Source organism: Ambystoma mexicanum, chromosome 4q (assembly GCF_040938575.1).
Source record: "Ambystoma mexicanum isolate Mex_15411 chromosome 4q, UKY_AmexF1_1, whole genome shotgun sequence".
In the NCBI taxonomy this organism is placed as follows: Eukaryota; Metazoa; Chordata; class Amphibia; order Caudata; family Ambystomatidae; genus Ambystoma; species Ambystoma mexicanum.
The window spans coordinates 213167947-213188975 of NC_090928.1; the positions used below are offsets into that span (position 1 = coordinate 213167947).

The 21029-nt window shown below is 45.0% G+C and overlaps 1 protein-coding gene across 4 annotated transcripts in view; it reads right to left on the minus strand.

The window, feature by feature from the left end:
• TIAM2 (TIAM Rac1 associated GEF 2) overlaps positions 1-21029 on the minus strand; it is a 552861-nt gene that overhangs the window by 34639 nt on the left and 497193 nt on the right. For all 4 annotated transcript variants that reach the window (XM_069607743.1, XM_069607744.1, XM_069607746.1 and 1 more), the window contains one exon: positions 12992-13050. In XM_069607743.1, coding sequence (XP_069463844.1) covers positions 12992-13050 — 59 coding nt within the window. The remainder of the gene's footprint in view (positions 1-12991; positions 13051-21029) is intronic.

The following is a 21029-nucleotide window of genomic DNA, read 5'->3' on the forward strand; positions in this document are numbered from 1 at the left end:
TGAAGTATAGCATGAGTACAGATGTAATAAAGCAGATAAGAGTAGATAAAGCCAGAAAACATCTATGCACCTTCTACTCCACAGGGGAGAAAGGGTGGGCGCATGTGAATCTATGCAGATACAAGCATCAGAAATACGATTACGGTGAGTAATGTATCCCTTCTGAGGCTTGTGGGTCTGCTTAGATCACATGCTATGCATAGATTAGCGAGCAGTGTCTGGAGAAGGTGGTGGGTAGTGAGAAGGTACAGCAGCAAATAGATTTTTTAGCACCTACTGTCCCACCTATAAATCTGCTTTAGAACGTGTGGCAATGCATTAGTACTGTGTAAAGGTATGAATAGAGCTCCATGTAGCCGCTTTGCAAATGGCGTCCAGCAGGACGTTTGCAATAAAGGCCAAAGTAGCTCCTGTACCCCTGGTAGAGTGAGCTCTTGGTGTGAAAGACAGAGTCTTGTTTGATAGAGATTAGCAGAGTTGTATGCATTTCACTAGTCATCTGGAGATGGTGTTTCTTGAAAACATGGTCGCCTTGCCTGCCAGTTGCCATAGAGACAGTTGGTCTGTTCTTCGTAGTGGTCTTGTCTTGTTTACATACTAAAGGACCGCCCTCCTTACATTTAGCATATGGAGTTTTTTCTCAGCTGAGCTTGAAGGGGTTTGAAAGAAAGTTGGTAATTCAATGGACTGGTTGACATGGAACTTAGATCTGAATTTAGGTGAAAACCTAGGGTGTGTTCTTAGTACCAACTTGATTGGTGGATAACAAAGTAAGGGTCTTGCACTGACAAAGCTTGTAGTTCACTGACTCTTCTTATGGAGGTGATAGCCACCAGAAAAGCCATCCTGTGTGTGTAATGTGTGTTTAAGGTTGGATTCATGCATAGGCTCAAATGGGGGGTCCCATGAGCTTTGCAAGTACCACATTTAGGTCCCACACTGGAGGCGGGTTTGAAATGGGAGGGTAAAGTCTTTTTACTCCTTCCACGAATGCCTAAATAACAGGGACTTACAACCAAGACACCTTGCTTTGAGAAGTGGTGTACGTGGATAGAGCGGCTAGGTGAACCTTGATGGAGTTAAATACTAGGCCAGAGTCTAGTAAGTGGAGTATGTAATGAAGAATGTGTGATGAAGTACATTCGATGGGGTTTACATTTTTTGACTGGCACCATATTACAATTCTTTTCCATATGTTAAAATAACAGTGTCTGGTGTTTGGTTTACATGCCTCCTTGAGGATTCCCATACACATTTGAGGTAGTTTTAAATGGGCAAATTCTATGACTTCAGGAGCCAAGTTGCCAAGTTCATAGACTGAGGGTATGGGTGGAACGTTATCTCCCTGTGCTTTGAGAGCATGTTGTAGGGGCACAGGAGTTTGATTGGATTGCACATCGCCAGTTTGCACAGATGTGGAAACCAAGGTTGTCTCGGTCACATAGAAGCAACTAGGATTAGTGTCACTTGTTCCTGGTGCACCTTGTTCACTAGGCTGCTCAGGAGAGGTGTTGGGGGAAAAGCTTAGGCAAATTTCCCTGACGAGTTCACCACAGGGCGTTCTCCTTGGACCCGTGTTGGGGAAACCTGGATGCGAAGTCTGGGCATTGCGTGTTTTGGCTTGTGGCGAACAAGTCTAAAGGGGGATAACCCCATAGGGAGGAGTCAACATTGAAGATGTTTCTGTCCAGGTGCCACTCGTGTGATTTGGGTTGAGGATCTCTGCTTATGTCAGGACTGGCTGGGTTAGTAACAGGAAGAGTAACAGGATTAACATTGTGCTTTCAGAGCTGGCTGGGTTAGTTGTGCTTACAGAGCTGGCTGGGTTAGTAACAGGAAGAGTTTGTACATAGAATTAACATTGTGCTTGCCCAAGTCAAGAGGGAGCGAAAGAAACTTAATCTGATTGGTTAAAGGAACAATGATATGTTTGGTTTGCCTGATTGGTGGAAAGGACAATGGGTTTGATTCTTGGGAGGTGAGCAAGATTCTAAACTGCCTTTCATCAATAGATATTCAGTGGCTGGTTGTACATTAGTTAAGCTCCTTAAGTAAGGCCTTTTCAGAGCTCAGAAAATCTACCAAAGAAGTAAGAATATCGTTAGCTGATCCAGTTTGAACAAGAAGACATCAGGTGGGATTGTTCTTTTAAAGATTTTAAGATTGTCACATTGAACTTTCATTTTCTTTTATAAGAAAACAAAGAGTTAACAAGTTTCAAAATTATTTGAGAAAAGAGTCATTTACAGTTAAAGTTATTATAAGGAAAACAAGCTTGAAGATTGTGCGTAGAAGTTTAAAGTTAATTAACTGTGTGTAAAGTTCTTCAAGACTGTTTAATGTGTGCGCGAGCTCGCAAGTCGTCGTTTACGTGGTTTTTTTTTTAAAGCGCGTGTTGGTTTGCGATAGAGCACGTGCCCAAATGAATTGCGCGAGTGAATTTTAGCGCGTGTACATTTTTAACGTGAAAGACGTTTCATGAGAAAGCGCGTGTTGGTTTGCGATAGAGCGCGTGCCCAAATGAAATGCGCAAGTGAATTTTAGCGCGTGTACATTTTTAACGTGAAAGACGTCTCATGAGAAAGCGCCTGTTGGTTTGCGATAGAGCGCGAGTCCATTTTGATTAAGCGCGAGTTGTTTTTAACGCGTGAACTATTTTACGTGAATTACGTTTCGTTTATCCGCGTGAGTTCGGTAGCGATAGAGCGTGAGTCCATTTTAACTAGCGCGTGTTATTTTTATCGCATTTACGTATTTTTTCACACGGGCAGGTTTGGTAAAGAATCGCGTGTGTATTTTAAACGCAAGGACAATTCTCCACGTCTTCGGATTTCACGTGTTTAACGCACACGCTTATCAAGGAAGAAACTATACGTTCTTTGTGTAAATAAGGAAACAAGTCACACGCAGAAGGAAAGCAGCATTCCAGAAAGTTAAAGAATATTTATTTAATGTAATTTATGCAAATGGAATTCAATACTTCAGAGAAAGACTGCATTTTATAAAAGCATTGAAAACTACATAGAGTTAAAAGAACTTTGAAGCAAGAAGAATATCTAGTTCTGAAAGGTGTTTGCAAGGGCCATCACTTTAGGATTCTAAAGAGACTTGAGTGGCTTGAACTATATGCACTACACAAGATACTATTTACAAGATATTCCACACAGTTTACTAGCCTCTAAGTCTTTTACTGAGGTTTAAGAGGTAAAGAGTTCAGAGTTTATTTAGAATAATTTTAGAAAAGAAGTTTATCTTATCATATAAGTAACCAGGTGTATTTGTTTACCACAGATACCAGAGGCTATCAGACGGTTGCAGGGCTGCAGTGTCTCCGTTGTTATTTTCTCCAAATTCCCCTTTCCCTTTCTTGGGGTTTTCAGCTCAGCTTATATTTAAGGGTTGAGAGGTGAACTCCTGGTGAGGGTCTGTGGGGCCAGCATCAGCTCCTGTGGAATTCAGTCAAGCCGGACCCTGACAGCTTATAGAGTCCGCAAGAGAATGGAGTTCCCCTGAACATGTTGCAACGTTAGGAACATGCCCTGTTTGAATGCCCACTTCCAAATATTTTGTGCTAGCCTGGACAGATTTGGAGAGTGTGTGCCCCCCTACCTGTGGCAGTGGTGCTATCCGTGAGGACTTGTACCGTCTGACCTAACAGGTGCACTTGAAAAGCTTGTGGGCCTTGAGCACTGCTAGCAGTGCCAACAGGTTTATGTGATTTTGGGCTGTGAACTGTGTCCACAGGCCATGTGATGTGTGGTGAAGGTAATGGGTTCCCCACCCACAGTGATGCGTCTGTTGTGACAACTGCTTGCACTGTAGGGTTGTGAAAGGGTTTTCCCTTTAACAGGTTCTCCTTTGTCCAGCGTAGCGCTTGAACTAGGGTTAGCAAAACAACCACTAGATCGTCCCACTGACAGCTTGCCTGAGACCACTGTTTCGCTAATGACTCTTGCATTGGGCGCATGCGCAGCCGTGCGTGTGTAACCAGGTAAATGCATGATGGCATCATCCCGAGCAAGCGCATTGCTTTGCGTGCGGTTATTTGGCGACCGGCTAGATACTGAGGTATTTGCAGCAGTATGTTTTGCACTCTTTCGTTTGATGGAAAGACTAGACCCTCTTCTTTCTTTATGACAGCTCCTAAGAACTGTTTTGTTTGGAACGAGGCTTGATTTTTTCTCATTGAGAAACCTTGCAAATTTTGGGGGATTCCTGTGTTATCAGCTAGTTGTCCAGATAAGGGTATACTGGGATTGATTCTCTGCGTAGATGCGCTGCCACTACAGCTAGTACCTTGGTGAATACCCTTGGAGCAGAGGCTATGCCGAAGGGTAGCACCTTGAATTGGTAAAGTTGGTTCGCTATTTTGAAGCGCAAGAATCTTGTGTGTGCTGGGAACATTGACATATGAAAATATGCATCTTTCATATCCAAGGTTGCCATGTAGTCCCCCTGTTTTAGCAAAGGGATTACTTCCTGTAGCAGCGTTATGCAAAATTTTTGTGGCTTGACATAGGTGTTTGCAGGGCACAGGTCTAGGACAGGGAGTATCCTTAAGTCTTTTTTCGACACAAGAAAGTACATTGAATAAATACCCTTGTTTACCTGGTTTGCCGGGACAATTTCTATGGCGTCCTTTAGTAGCAGTGCTTTTACCTCTCCCAACAGGATGCGTTGTTCTTCCTGTGAAGTCTGTCTTTGTCTTGGTGGGTGATTGGCTGGTGTTTGAATCGGCTCTATGAAATATACCCCTGCCACGGTGGAAAGTACCCACATGTCTGACGTGATCCCCTCCCATGCGTGGGCGAAGTGTGAAATATTACCTCCTGAGTGGCATGGGAGGAAACCTGTAGCGGGTGGCCATTGCTTAGGAGGGGTTGAGCCCTCTAGATCTTCTTTGGCCTCTTTGAAAACCCTGTTGGGAGACTGCCCTTGTGAAGAACCCCAAGATGAACTTTGTCCACCCTGGTTGTACTTAGAGGACCGCTGGGAGTTCTGTCCTCTAAACCGGCGTGAGTTTGAGCCTCCCTTTGCCCAAAGGGTTTGTTTGTGAGCTGTCCCAGGGATTTGAGGGTATCATATTTCTCGTTTGCGCTTTTAAGTGCATCCTCAACTGCTTTGCCAAATAAAACGTCGGGCTCAATGAGCATGTTTAAGACAGTTGCCTGGGTCTCCAGTTTGAAACCCGATTGATGCAGCCATGCGTGGAGTTTGATCAGTGTGCCTTCTGCCACGATTCTCACCGCGTTGTCTGCGGCGTCCAGGTTATTTTTAAGGATACAGCTTGCTACCGGTTTCCCCTCAGCAATGGTGTGTGAGAGCCGCGTTTTTAGGGGATCTGGAACTGAGTCTATTTGTTGTGTGATTTTGTCCCACTTGTGGCAATTGTAGCTGGCTAATAGTGTGGTATTATTAGCTATCCTTGTTTGATAGGAAGCCAAGGAAGCTACTTTCCTGCCCAGGGTGTAAATTTTCCTACTCTCCTTGTCAGGGGGGGCTTCGGGAGAGGCCAGAGGGGTTCCCTCTACTAGAGTCAGGCTTTAGCTGCCCTCTAATGTATGACGGTGCTGGTCTAAACAGCTTTTTGATGCGTCGGTTGACTGCCTGTGTCAGATTGGGGGTAAGCAGAGAGGGCTGAATACACCTCTAGACCGATTGAAGCAAGGAGATACACTTTGCTGCAGATTTTCTTGTCCCCAAGGATTTCCTCCACAAAGTATTCATCGACCTGGGCTTCCTGGGTATCTATTTTAAAGTGCTCTGCAGCCTTTAGGAGCAGGTCATTATATTGCAGTTGGTTGTCTACCGGGTAGTCTGCCACCGGTGGGTCGGTGTGGTCTGGAGATTGGATGATGTATACGTCATCGTCATCATCATCATAATATAGGTCTAAGTCTCCTGTGTCCCTTTGGTCCTCTGGGTCTGAGTACGAGCCAGGGTCTTGTGAGCCTTGGGTGTTATAATATGTGTCCTGACCTAAGTCCTGATATGATGAGGTGGTAGGCTGTGTGGGGTCCAGGCAGGCATTTTGTTTGGCTTCAGGCTGAGAGCTTGCTACCCCGCTCTTTGGGGGACTCTGAAGGTTGTTGAGTTGTTCAGGGTGTTAGTCAAAGAAGTTTATAAAACTGGACGTTCACCTCATGACCCCATCGAATTGTTCAGGGGTCCATTGGGAGGAGCTTGGTAACACAGAGGGAGCAGGAGTAAGTGGAGCAGGTATGGGTGGAGGCTCTTGTACAGTTGTATGCTTATGAAGCATAGCCTCTGAAAGGGTGCCCTCAGGGGTAGTGTAATCCCTACTTTTTGTAGCCTTTGACTTGGTAACCCGGACGTCGAAGTTTTGGAGTTTTTCGACTTCGTAACGGGGGGGGAGGGGGGGGAAGAGGTGGGGTTGGGGGCGGTTGCTGAAGAAAGACGTTCTGGCCTTTAGTAGGGTGTCGGGAACGTGTTAATTAGCTTAATTTAGAGCTTTTCCCACTGAGGCCGTCGACGCATCTTTCAACGCCCAGTTGCTGGAACTCAAGGGCTTCCCATATTTAGACATGGTGTTGGAAACTTTACCGTCTATTTTGGGGTCTGTCACGTGGTGACCGCAATGGCCCAGAGGACAGGGAATGTTCGGACCTTCCCCTCAACACCGTCTGTGGCTTTTCAGTCGACAACGTGGTCGACTTTCGGCCATGGGGGATGTGCTTAGTGTGGTGTGAACTGGTAGTGCTTGAGCCACCGGGTGTCGTCCCTGTAGCAGAACTGCCGGCCTGCCTTTTGGGGCTGGGGGCTCACATGCGGGATTCTTATGGATACTGATCGCCCTGAGCGCCACTTAGGACGTTGATGCTGCCATCGCTAGAGGCCTGGGCAAGCTTGCAGGCCACATCTTGGATAAAAAGGAGTACTCATACAGCAACATAACAGGTCATCATTGGAGCCAAGACCCCTATGAAGAAGTGTGGCATGCTGATGAACTGGGGACACCCGTTGCAGCTGACTAGCAATGTCTCCAACCAAGTGCTGGTGAAGCCCTGCTCTTTTGTCCTAATCACAAGAAGACCTTCGTTGATGCTTAGGACCCATGGATAAGTGGGAACAACCAGTCTCAACCCCTGCCCGAGGAGCTGTGCCTGCTGAGCCTTTGAAAAGTGTCCATGGGCCACCGGTGGACTGACCAGCTCTCTTCTCGGCTACCTCGCTGCAGCCGTCGCTGTTCTGAGTGCATCCTTAGAACTTCAAGGATCTTCAACTTGTGCTACAATACGCCTGCTCCTGAATTTTCAGTCCTAGTCCCAACGGATGCTGTGCAGGACCTGCTTCTTTGTTTGCTCATCAAAGACTGCCTGTCGCCATTTATAGTGGTGACTCCATTGCAGGCCACCTTTTTTCTCCCTGGGTGTCTCCTGGAATCGCCTGCTCTGCACAAGTCTTCTTCCTTTCTATGCAAGGGTTCTCGACTAGATAGTGCTTGCAACCGTAAAACCGGTACCACAACTGACCGAAACTCAATCTCACTGCAAAAGTGAGATCTGCACCCACGACCCCGGGTCCTCCCTCCACCGGACCAAGTGCAGAAGGACATATCCCCAACAAAATCCAGAACCTCTGAAGTGGTTTCTGGCAAAATCGGAGTAATGGTAATACGTTAACAAGCTATTCCTTCCCCACCCTATCCTCCATAGGTTTACATGGGTGTAAAGTTGTAGTCCTATCTCTCTCTTGCTTGATTCAGATTGGTGGTGGTCTAGTCTAGGATCCCACCTTCCTTCATGTGGTGGTACAGAGAGCTACTTACCTGAACTTTTCCTAACTTTTGGACCTCTGAATCGCAGCCACTGGTATTGTCTAAATCCTATAGTAAACCTACCTGAAAAGTATTTCTTTTGGAACTGATGACTTTAGGATCTAGGCCCCAATACATATCTTGGCTGGATTTCCTAATTATTAGGGAACTGTTCTAGTGTTGCTCTTAAGTGTTTCTACTGTATTCGCTGCATCTGACTACTCATATTTTTTGCAATGGTTTTGAATCAAATGCTTTTCTATCCTCTCATGAGTGTATGTATATATGTAATTTCTGAGGCTTGTGGATCTACTTAGATCATGCTATGCATACATTGACATCTACTGGTAGCCGCAGAGTATTACATTCTTTGTTTTCGAAACTCGAAAAGGGACGTCGACAGGGCGTGCCAGTCATACTATCCCTAGTGTGACAACCACTATAGCCATGGTCCTTCACGCGTCAAGGTCCCTCAGATTGTTCTTTTCTGCCATCGTAGTCGGACGCATACCACAGAGTTATTTTAGTAAAAGTTTAATCTTAGTATTTCTTTCTGTCCTTTTGGCAACCATTTACCGCAAGATCTCCGGCAACGACTTCAAGGACAAGACCATCCGTAGACGACAGCGACTGCCGTCCCAACAAACCTTTGCCAACGGGCCTCGGCCCTGCACAGTAGGGAGAGCGGGGGGAGTTTCATATTCCACTCTCACTAGAGAATGCATATTCCCCTTTAATCCCATTTATTTTGCCAGACTGCCATCCTCATACATGATGGAAAACACTCTTTAAATTCTGTCCTTCCTGTAACAGGAAGTTTCCCTGGAAGGATTAGCACTGAGTGCGTAACCTTTGCCTCCCTACAGACAACCCCGAAAAACAGTGCAAGTCTTGCAAACTATTTAGGCCCAAAACTTTAAAGGACCGCAAGACTAAAAGCTGGGCCCACCACACCATGCAGGCCAATCGCTCGAGGTCCCCAAATATTCTAGGACTGGCGTTTATTTATCTAATTGCACCAGTCCTAAAATATGTTGGGGAGGATGGTTAGTGCCTTAAAAAAAATATTGGGACACCCTTGATGTTTTCTCCGTCGATAATATCACTCCCATACATAGATAGCTCAGTGGATATTCCAGAAGCTAAGCGTTATGGCAGAAGGCCAATTTTGAGATTCCCTGGATCCACTTCGTGGGTCACCCAAACTTGTTGCTGACTTTCTGTTTTTCTTTTTTTTTTAACTTTACTTCTGTGGTCAGAGGGGCTTCAACCAAAGTGTCTCCCCCCACACACCACTGCACCCCTTTTTGTGGTGTGCTTCCCTAGTAGCCCATGCGGCTTTGGTCCCAGGATGATTGGATCACTTTACAAGTGTGTTGATAGTAGGTTGGTAGCAGCTGCAATTTAGTTTTCACTTCTCCAGGGTTGCAGCCATTTTGACTGCATTAGTAGTCCAATGATCCAATTGTGGACACCCAGTGCTTACCTGAAGCCCAACACCTCCCATACTGAATTCCTACTGCTGACCAACAACACTGAACACCGGGACATCCATACAGGACTTTCTGTTATGGACCTCAAGGGCGTCAAACCCCAGCTGTCCACATGCACCAAGTCCCTTGGGTTCAGCATTGACAGACTCCACTCCTTTAAACATTGCATAGCAAGGAAGAGACAAAATGCATGGGACCAGCTTTCTCTCTGCGGAAAATCAAGCTCTTCACCCCAGAAAACAACTTCAGATCTGCTGCTCAATTCTTAGTCCTTGCCCACCTGGATGGTGGCAACGCCCTTTTTTGTAAGGCCTTCCAGCACCTACCCTGGCATGAAATATGTCCTGCATGCTGCAGCACGACTCATCAAAGTACTTGCAAATTCGACCTTATCGCCCTGACCCTGATCAAACTGCATTGGCTCCTGCTGCAAGCCCATATTATCTTCAAATCGTGGTGCATTGTTTACAAGGCTGTCATCCTTGAATCCCCAAGCTACCTCACTGAGAATCTATGGAGACCTACTAACCACCAGAATTTAGGACCTATGCGGACTTGTACTACGCCAGTGCAGGAAGGAAAGATCCAGAAGTCAGGCTTGCTGTGTCTACGTCCGAAGACTCTGGAACCTTCTTGCTGTCAATATCAGACTTGACCCCTTGCTTCTACAGTTCAGGAAGGAGCCAAAGAGCTTCCCCTTCAAGGTCAAGGAATGGCTCCCCTCTAACACCTAAGTCCACACCCTTCCGGACGCCACCCAACTGAGGACTGGGTCATCGGAAATCCACTGTTTCCTAAGCCGGTTGTTTGTACATCCATTGCAGACAAATTGCCTTAACTTCCCTGTTAAGTCCCACTCCCTTGTTTCTCTACTTCCCTAAAAATGTTCTCCCCCGATTTAAAAGCACTCTGTTGCTTTCAGATGCTAGGTCCATGCTCGATAAATACCCTAATAGTTATAATAAGGTGTAGCAGTAATGTAGCCATTGGGGTACAATTGTATGTAAATGTCTAAAATAACTGCTGTGCTGACATCTGAACCCTGTACCCTTAAAGTGGTTTAAATTATGTAAGACTGCATTTCTGCTCCAGACATGCCCAACACACAGCCTGTGTAGTTGGGTCTGCGTGCTTGGCATATTTTACAGCCAGTCTGATTCACTGGCAACCCAAACCTTTCTATAGATGTCTAGTGCTGACCTAGGCCAGCCCCCTGTGAGGATATGATTGCCTAGCTGAGACCGTGTGCATTCCTCAGATTTGTATCTGAATTGTTGGATGATTACCAAGAAAATGGGCTGCTTCATCCGAGAACCTGGTTTGTTCATATTGGTTGGAGCCTTTCTCCTTTGTCCTTGCCGTGTGTCTTCTTAAGGATGCTAGAAGCCCACCTGGGCTTTTCCTTGTCCTCCTCACAATCCTCTTTGATGATTCGATAGGCTGTTCAATGCTGCGGACATTTCAGAGTCGTTGCCATTTTGCCTCTATGCAAAATCCTCCAGGATTATGCACCGTGAGGTTGTTAGTCTCTCTTTCCTGGGTAAATGGTAGAACGCCACTACTCAACTGTAGCTCTATCTTGGGGCATCCTGGGTTGACTCCATCCATTGCTCCCGTTGTGGGACCATTCTTTGTTGGTTGTTGCCCTCTACTGCTCTTCAAGCGGCCTGGATACCCTTTGTCGGGTCCCTCCATCTTCCTGCTGCCTTCTCCATCAATGCTGCTGGTTCTGACTGGTTGGTTGTCCACCTAGATGCACCAATATGTCTTTGTTGCTAGTCCTGTCAAAGCTGGTTCTGCCGCCATTTCTGAGTCGAATCCTCAGAGATTGGACTATGAGCACTTGTCCCTAGGTCCTGATATAGTATTTGCATTTGTAGTCAGAGGTCCCCTAGATCCGGGAGTAGTGGGGTTTTGCAGGTTCCCCTCTACCTTGCTTGTCCATTGGCTTATATTTTTCCAAATCCTACTTGGCATCCATCCTTCGCCAGCTGGCTTGGTCTCAAAGCTGGAGCAATTCTAGGGAGTCTCCTCTGGTGTTCCCTGTGAATGGTTGCTTCTTTGGCTGCACCTGAATGGTAGAACAGGGACTTTGATTTAAAAAGAATTAAAGAATTGTCCCATGAGGACATGTTCTGTGGGTCCCCGTTGGGTCTCTGGAGTTTTACAGCAAAGTCTGCATTTGTAGCTGGTACCTGTGATGTTTTAAGGCACTTGAATTGTATTGATGATACAGTTCTTAACTTTGGTTAGTATGTTTCCACTTCATTCTACGAGTCTATTGAGACCATGTAGGTCTTCTGTTATAAGTCTAAGGGCCTAATTCATGGAACTTGTAGCACAGTGCACTGCCAACAAACACCCCGATTCACACAGCACTGCAAAGTGTATTTTTGCACAGCAAAGTCACTTTGCACTGCAAAAGTACTCTTTGCACTTCATTAAATGGGAGGTGCAAAGAGTACTTTTGCAGTGAAAAGTGACTATGCTCTGCAAAAATACACTTTGCACCACTCTGTGAATCAGGGTGTTTTTTGGCAGTGCAAAGTCACTTTGCACAGTGCTAAATGTTCCATCAATTAGGCCCTAACTGTAGTGTAATTTCTGGTGGTCCTTTGGGCATTGTTTCAGTTGTTTAACCCCTTCACTCCAGCTAGGTATAACACTTACATATATGCTCTACCTGTGTGCTAACTCAGGGCTCTGGGAAATACTGCCACTGTTCACCTACTGGCTTTTGTTGGCCCTGAATATGATACAGTAATGTGTGTTGATTTGATTGATGTATTTCTTATATTGTTGCATATGTCTACGCAACCCCTTTTCCTCCGCACCTTGGCATCACAATGTATAGAGCTGTGTCTAAATCAAAGCACTCCCTTGAACATCTTTAGTGATTGTGTTGTTGAACTATGAAACAAAGTGTATATTTTTCATTATAACCTGCATAGTTATTTTCTGGCTTATCTATTGGGACTAACTGTACCAATTCACCTGCCTTATTTCCTCCTTGAGTGACGCCATGTCAGCTCAGCTACATCTACCAATAGAGAGACTATCGACTATCTTTAGTGGATACCCCATCTTACCCTCAGTACAGATGGTTACACACCCTTCACCATAGAGCTGTTGAAAAATCTCCCTAACACTAAGCAAGGATCTGTCCATCAAAGACGAGCCCCAATGTGGTTGCTTATTGTAGCTCGTGGTAGGAAAGTTCACATGTGAATTAAAAGCTTCCACACAGAGTGACAATAATATAACAAGGACTGACTACTGACAACGCTCTCCAATTGAAATACATTCTTTTACCTTTGAGATCTTATCTGATTTTTATTATGTGGATTCCTCACTCTTGGTTATGTTATATAGCACAAAGGTTGCACCATGTTTATAACAGCCATATTCCCATACAATCTGGGATGCAGGAGGTGATGCAACTTTCCATTAGTTGCTAGAAAAGAGCGGAATCAAATTGTTTCAGAAAAATCTAAAACTGTGCAACCGGGTCCTGGAGGAAATAAACATTTCTAAATAGTTGTCAGAAGGAATATTTAAGAAAAACACCGATAATTAAACCAGATTAGAACTGTCAAAGTTTATCTGGCTGGACTAAACAAAAACATTGCAAAGACAGAGAAGACTGGGTGGGACTTTAAAATGATTGTTGCTGATTTATAAAAACAAATGTGTACACAACAGGAAACACGCCTCAACTTACTGATTTTTTCTTCATCTTGCAATTCTCCTTGTAAACCAGTATGACCGCTCTCTTAAAAACTGCAAAAGAAGTATACACACACATTTATAAATGGCAGTGCAGTGATTGATTACATTTAAAAAAAAGAAGAGTTAACTAATACAACTTTATAAATTAAAGTGCAATTAGTTGTGTGAGCAGTCTTGTTTTTCGCTTGTAGTAATTGATCCAATGAAGAAGAAAACAATGTCTGGCTCTGCCAGGTTCTGGATGACTCGGGTGCCACCCTGTGCCAGTGGATGTTGTATCTGTGAGAGATTTGATGAGGAATCCTAGTCCACTGTCCCTGCACCCTGGCACATGACATGGCACAGTCACTATGCTGATACAGAGACCAGCCTCTGGGGTCCAGTCCTTTCCCCACCATACTGGTTGTCAGAGCAGAGCACTGCTCAAAGCTTGGACCTGACCAAAACCCCTCTTATATCCATCAGGCTAATGAGAGAGCCTTCCCTCCTGAACTAGTCTAAACCTGACCCACTCCAGACCCAAATCTCCCGTATTGAAAAGAACCGTATTGAAAATAAGGTATTTCCCCTTATAGGAAACCTTTGCTATATAGTCGACAAATAGTGTTACTGTTGATGGTTCACCTAATGTTTAAAAGACATTATCTTGGCAAGTTCGCAGAATCTGTGACAAGCTTTTAGGAAGAATTTGCATTTATGTGCCAATTCCCTTCAACCTTAGAGACCCCCAGCACTTTTGCAGGATTTATGACTTTTTCATTTTAACCCTGAAGTCTGTGAGACCTTTTTCTCACTCTCTCATGTGTTTTTACCAGATTTGGATTTTATGTTTTCACTGTTTTTGGAGTCTGACAAACTAAAGGCATCTGCATTTTGTATGGTGACACACAGCACCTTCAGTGAAGTGTCACTGGGATGTCCTTTGGATTTCTCTTAAGGTTTCAATACCTTTTCTTGTGTGAACAACAGTTCCCAAGAATAGTAAAGTTAAACTGACTTTACTTACCTTTTCTCTTTGTAGGTCCAGCACACATCATCTTATGGGGAGTACGGGGGGGAGGGGGTATTACCTAGTAGCACCTTATCCTACTTTCTCATTTAACATTTTTATGTTACCCTTCCTACTTTAAATGGCTGCTGGCAGTGGTTTAATGTTTCGTACCATTGCGCTTTCTACCGCAGGCTGAATCCTCAGCTGCAGTACAGCACCCATGCGGACCATTTTGTCAAAATGGCCCGTCTTCTTTTTTTTGCCGTTTTTAGTTTGTGAGGTCTTTCTTTGCTTTTACTCTGTGCATTGAGACAGGTTTGAGCCCTTTGTTTGTCTTGCCTTTAGCGGGCTTCAGCCCTGAAGCCCACCCCTGGCTCCAGTGTGTCTGGAAGGACAGGATGTGAGGGAGGGTCCTGAAACTCCCCTGTCCTTTGTCTCTAGGAATGCAACTAGTCCTGATTGGCTGGCTGGCTGTCCTTTCAGCCTGCTGTGTGATTGACAGCCTATTCTGTGCATGAATGGGAAAAACCTGCTTAAAAGGCAAGGGTTTTGGGACTACTGGCAGGGAACAACACTGGAAGAACACCCGAAACCGTGAACGAAGCTTGCTAAATCCTCCTGGACTTTAAAATTGCCCGGTGAAGCCCTGTGGCTGTGCTGACCTCCTTTTTACCCTCAACATAGAAGCTCCTCAGGAACGACTTCTCCCCTTGGGTTAGTTGGACCAACTAACCCCGAGACGAAGTCCACTGGACCACAACCTCCGACTTTCTGTGCCTCTGGTTGCTTCAGAAGCCCAATGCCAGGGGTCGAGTGTCCCTAGTCGAGTGTAACATCTGTCACAGAACGAGTCCAGCTAGAAGCTCCAGAAGACTCCTAAGGACCATCCCGAAGAAGGACCGCCTCGCCAGAGTGCAGGACCAAAGGAGAAAAGCGAGTGCAACCGGCATCCAAGATTCGCTGTGGTGCTGTTTGCTAAGCCTGAAACCACAAAGTGCCGCTGAACCGAAAAGATCCCATAGCTGCGGACGACCTCCAAGTAATGCCAGAGGATCCCGTTCGGTGTCCTCCCTCTTGTCCCCAAGACTGAGGCTCAAGTACCAGGGTCTGCACCGCTGTAGCAAGCCATAATCCAGCTGGACCACTCTTCTTCAAACGAGAGGTACTGTTTAGGGTTGGGGTATTTTCCCTATTGCCTTTAGCCATGCTTTTAAAGACTTAAGACTTGCATTGGCATACATTTTTCGAGTGGATTCCAACTCCCTTCTCACAGTCTTCACAGCTTGTGACCTTACACGTGATTTTTCAAACTACTCTCTAACTTTGTGCAAGACTTTGATCTAAGAAGTGCATCAGATCCATAGACTGTGCTTGAAATGACTTTGCTGTCCTGGCTCCATGAAGACTCTTCTAGTCCATTGACGTTAATACTGTTGGTCCCTCATAGGTGCTAGCTTGTTGTATACTGTTACTGCTAGGAAAGGCTTATCTATATTTCATTGGAAGATTTAGTTGTCCTGACATGTACTGAGAAACTGTCTAACCTTTTTCCTTCCCTAACCTTTCCTTTCTGCAACCTCAGAATCTGCAAAGTATAACTAGTGTGATATACAAATGCCATTACTGTCCTTGTGATTGAAGTCACCTCAGGGTGTAGGAATTGTGTGAGAAGCATATCCAAAGATTATCCACTAATTTGTTTTGATTCTGAAATATACTTTTAAAGTGTATTTACATTGTTAGAACAAATTGCCTTTGTAAAGAATGCTTATTTAACAATTGATGTCAATTAAATAAATAACTATTTATAACTGAAACCTTGAGTAGAAGTGTTACTTGGCTACTTGTATTTACGGATTTCCTTTGTGCAGCTCTCCAGCTCACATTTACCCCTCTTGAGATAGGTCTGGCTGCTCAGTCACTCTACCAACTTGTGTAGTACAGACCTACACCAAAAGGTGGGTTACCTAATACCAAGCAGATAAGTGTTGTGTAGTCTCACACATTGTGATTGCATCAATTCTTACCTTACACAAGCACATAGGTTCCACAGATATATTATTTCCAGTATGCAAGTTTCTGAATGCAGAGAATCTACAGCGGGAAACAGTGTTACAAAACCCATGTTCCCTGACTGATCAGCAAAGAGGCACGTGTCCCACTCACATGATATTGCCAATGAATATGAAAAGCAAAAAGGCTTACTCGGCGTGTTCTCAGTCCTTAATGCTCACTATGGAAACACCACAGCCCTCAGCTCAGCACAGACTGCCTTAGAGCGGTTCAGAGGACTACATCTGAAAATCAAGATGACTGGATGGCCTAAAATAGGTTTGGTCTAACACCTTAAGCCACACGTGCGTCAGGCGCACTCAAAGGAACCAACCAATCAAGCCCTCACTCAATTACCTCTCACCTGTGAGGGACCTCAGGGAAAGACCCACCCAGGGGAGGAGGGAGAACGGTATAAATGCAACCAGTTCATGTTGCTGAGTGCACGTTAAAGGGGCAAAAGGCTCAATTTTGGGAGAGGCTAGAGTGTGGAAAACAGCAGAAAGAGGAGAGTCTGCAGAGGCAGAAGAGATTGAAAAGGTGGTGACAGTGGAGAGCAGGATGTGGTGGTAACAACAAGAGTGGAGAGTAAGCAGAGGAAGTGATGGTAGCAGAAGATAACCAGCAGGAGGGGGTAAGACCAAGATAATGGTAGCAGAAGTGACTCGGGAGGTTGTGGTAATAGACAGTAAGATAGCACAGCAAGCGGAGCGCTCGCCACTGACATCTGTGTGTAGCCTGCTGATGCAGGTTCGAATCCCGGCAGGGCCAACTCAGCCTTCGTTCCTTCCAAGGTCGATAAATTGAGCACCACGATGTGGGATGATAATATCCAGGGTTATCCAGCGCTTTGATGCCTACGGGCAAGTTAGCGCCATATAAAAGCTTGATTATTATTATTAACATGGAGGGAGGAGAGTGAGCAGACGGAGAAGGTGATAATGGGGGTAGAGTTAGAAGGAAGTAGTGGTAGATAGGGGCAATAAGGAGGAGCCAGGAGGAGTTATGGATATCAGTACGAGGAGTGACTAGGACTAGTCACCTCAAGCCTAGAGGCTGACACTCAGGTGGTAGGAGGGAAACATGCATGATCAAGAAATGTAAGAGAGATGGAGGTGAGGCAGAATTTAGATAGCATAACGGAAAGGTTCAAGTGAGCCAATTTGACCATAGGCAGTATCAGAGGGTGGTGGAGGACCGGGACAGGAATAGGAAGATTACGGTCAGCTGAAAGAGCTGAAGGGGCAGAGGCCTTGGGTAGAATCTGTACAGCCACAGGGCCCCCTCCATCTCCCTCTACTGTACATGACCATGGACCCATCTGCCTGCAGGACATAGTGCCAGAGTCAGTTTTGGAACAAGGTATTCTGGAAAGCCTACTACCAGTTGTACAAAACAAGAATGGTCAGGGTACCCCGTAAGCCCACAATGTCACAGATGCAGAGGTTGGAGACAAAATACCTTTCCTAAAACTGCACAGACATGGATATTGGCCCAGGGGCTTGAAAGCCTAACAAACCACTCCAGCGGGAAGGACTTTTATTTGGGAAAAACATCCTGACTGTTATTGTTCCTTCCGGGGAGATCCCATTGTTGCATTTGATTTCACTCCTATTGTCAAATAAAAATACAAAACTGACAGTATTTGGAATTTACATCCTTCTTGATCTCATGCATGAATATTTGTACTATTATATTTTGTTAATAAAAAGAATGATACTGTCTGCACACTGAATATACTCAAGCTTTTTTGGGTTTCTGAGCTGTGCATATAAAAAGACCACACAAATACAAATTATATTAACAGTTCATTAATGGTAGAAGAGAAGGACTGAGGCCAAGCTATAGAACATGTCAATGCTGGATAATAAATGTTATAAATAAACCACGCCTTTATCAAGTAACTTTTCTTTAGAATCAAATGCATTGAATCGAGAATATCCAATTAGAGAAGGGCACACGAGGAGCGCTTCAATGATCCTTCCACTGAACAGGATTGAGGGCCATATTAACATCTTGAGGATACTGCACAAGACTACAGTTGCTAGTGCCTTGCTTCTTAAAGAGTGACCCAAATGCATTTTCCTTGAGGAGGATAGCCAGGTTCATGATTGTCTTGTTCGGATCAGGTACTTTGAAGCAGCCTTTTCTTAGAAGCTACTTCTCAATTTGCAATTATCTTCTGTCCCCCCTTCCTTTTCAGTCTTTATTACATTGAAGAGCAACCTCTTTTCGAGACAGATATCATAATATTCCTGGAATTTCTAGATGAAACATCCAAGGGCCATAAGCCATGTCCTCCACTGTAGTGTTTTCTGTTTTTTAGAAGGGGACTCCATTTACTTGGCAGATAAGATGAAGCAGAACCTGAGCCAGCTGAGTAAGTTATTTCCTTGTCAGTGGATTTCTGTCTTTGCCCCAAACCTTTCGAGATAACTGTCGAACAGGGACATTTGCCAACAATGAATGTCAACAGATAATTCCCTGCTGCCCTGATGTGCAGTCCTTCATCCGTGTGGTCCGAATGATGAATGCCTTCTCAGCTCCATCGCCCAGGGAGCTTTTCTAGGCCTCCCCATACTACATTTAGGTAAGCTGCCAGCTTGATTTTAATTTTTACCTACTGGACCAGAGCACGTCATGGTTTCAGGTTCACCATTCTATGAGTAGAGTGCAACCCATCAGTCTTCCTGGATGGCCGCCCTGGAGTTTTGTGATAGCTATATCTGGGAAGGAAGTCAGTCTTCATGTAGTAAAGAATTTGACAAGTCAGCAGGTCTAAGAATAATGATGACTACCATACGTAATCTGATATTCTTTGGCCCTAATAGCTCACAGCCATATCTGCATCCAAGGGAGTAAAATGACTGCTAGCATGCGCCAAATTATTAGGCAAAAATGACAAACAAAATCATGCATTAACTGACAGAAAAAGAATGTCAATAACCTTTCTAGTTGTGGTGAAAGCAACAATGAAAGATATGAGAATAATATGTAAACCAGCAATGAATCTCAGTTTGGATATTGAACACACTACGCTGCTGTACATCACACTCACTGCTTCAGAAGGAGTTGGCCTGAATGCCTAAAAAAGATTGTGTGTCAACTCCTGTTTGAAAATGCTAAACCTTTCTCTGACAAAAGTTGCTAACTACAACCCCTTGTCATAATGTCATTTTGGGCAAACATTTCACAAAAGAAACCTAGTGTGTAACAAACTGCCTATCATCTTTGAACCAACAGTTTCTACATAACCGAAAGTCAAAGTTCAGGAATAGAATTGGTGCTTCTGTTCTGAACTGCTAATAAAAGGGGCACAGTCATGTGGTCCTTTGTCTGATTCACAATGTTTCAAACCATATTTTCACATGATTAATTAGAACATCTTGCTTATCACAGAATCTACAATTCCAGGCGTTAGCCCAATCTCCCTCCGAAGTGCCCATCCTTATTCTAACTACACCAACAGACCCACAAGTAGCCCCCATCATATAACCCAAGCTTTCTCACATGATTCAGGCTGTTAATAATCTACCCAACCTTTAGAAAGTGCTGTATTTTTTAAATCTCAGATGTAATCAGGACACTGATAATGCTCAGATCAACTGTACCATACATGAGGGGTCCAAGCCTTAGCAAGCCTTTCTTTTATATATAATGATGCGGCTAATTCCATCTCTGAAAGGGAAATCTTCTGTCACATTCCCCTTTCATAAACTCCATACCAAAAGTATAGTGTGTACATGTGTCCTGCTGCATCAGTAAACTGATTTGCAGCGCATGCCTTACTAGTGACACAGAGCAGGTTCATAGGTCACAGGTGCCCATTTGACAGCTGCAGTGACAGCCAAGTCTCTGCAGCACAGGGGCTGCATTTAAGATATGCACCCCTGTTCCGAAACCCTATAATAATGGGTGTACGGCCTGGTGGCAGAATAATAAGCCATACCAAAGTTAGGTGAGGTGGATGGTATTCTCATAATTATTACAGTCACATCCAATTTGATATCGCAAATGTATCAGCCCCTGTGAGCTAAGCTCAGCTGTGGAAGCGGATTTGGAATTGGGTCAGACAGGTTGAGCCAAAAGGACAGGAAGCTGAATGGCCATGCCTCTATTTTGATCTCTTTGCGAGGGCAGGTAACACCCTCCGCCAGGGACAGTTGCACAGCAGGCATCAAATTAGCACACCCATTCATAAGGAGTAGCCGCATACCAGGGTGCTACATTTCTAAAGGCCATTGATCCTAACGATAAGTAAATGTGGTGGGGTTAGAATAGTGAGGAGGGCTCTGTTCAGTGGATGGAGACTGCCACCATTTTCTTTCTCTCTGCCCCTCTCTCTCCTTCCTGTACCCTCCACTTCCTCTGGAGCAAAGCACTTGGGGTGTGATGTCAGAAGGGCTAAGTTACCTTCTTTCACAAACAGTGATTAAACCACTAGGTAGGGAATGTTGCACTTTCCAAAGTCCTCAGTCTGTAGTGAAAAGGGAGATGGCCAAGGCAGACGGAAGATCTGCTCCCTATCCACTCCCATGGCACCGGGGGTGGGGGGGTGTGAACCTTTCCTGTAGTCCAGGACCTGCACGGAATCTCCTAAAGCTAGGAGAGCAGACCCTGAATGTAACCCTCTTGTCCTCCAGTCACTCTGAGTGGGTTTCAAAGAGGACTAGACCAGCCGAAGCTTACTGTTCAGCCACACCGAATCGATCATTCCGTGTTTACTGCACCTTTGACAAGATGGAAGATGCTGGTGCTGGCTTTTGTGCTCCTCCACCAATCCGGACAATTGCTTGCGCTTCAACCAGCTAGACACAAAGCTACTGCTCAATGCCAAGACTAGGACGGAACCACTGGCGACTCTCACGCGGACTATAACCGCAGGATACACCCACCACTTGGTCCACCTAGCCCTGGAATGGCCGCCTCACCGACCTGCACATCCACGCACCAAAGATCACCCCCTTTGATGACTGTTGTTCGCCGA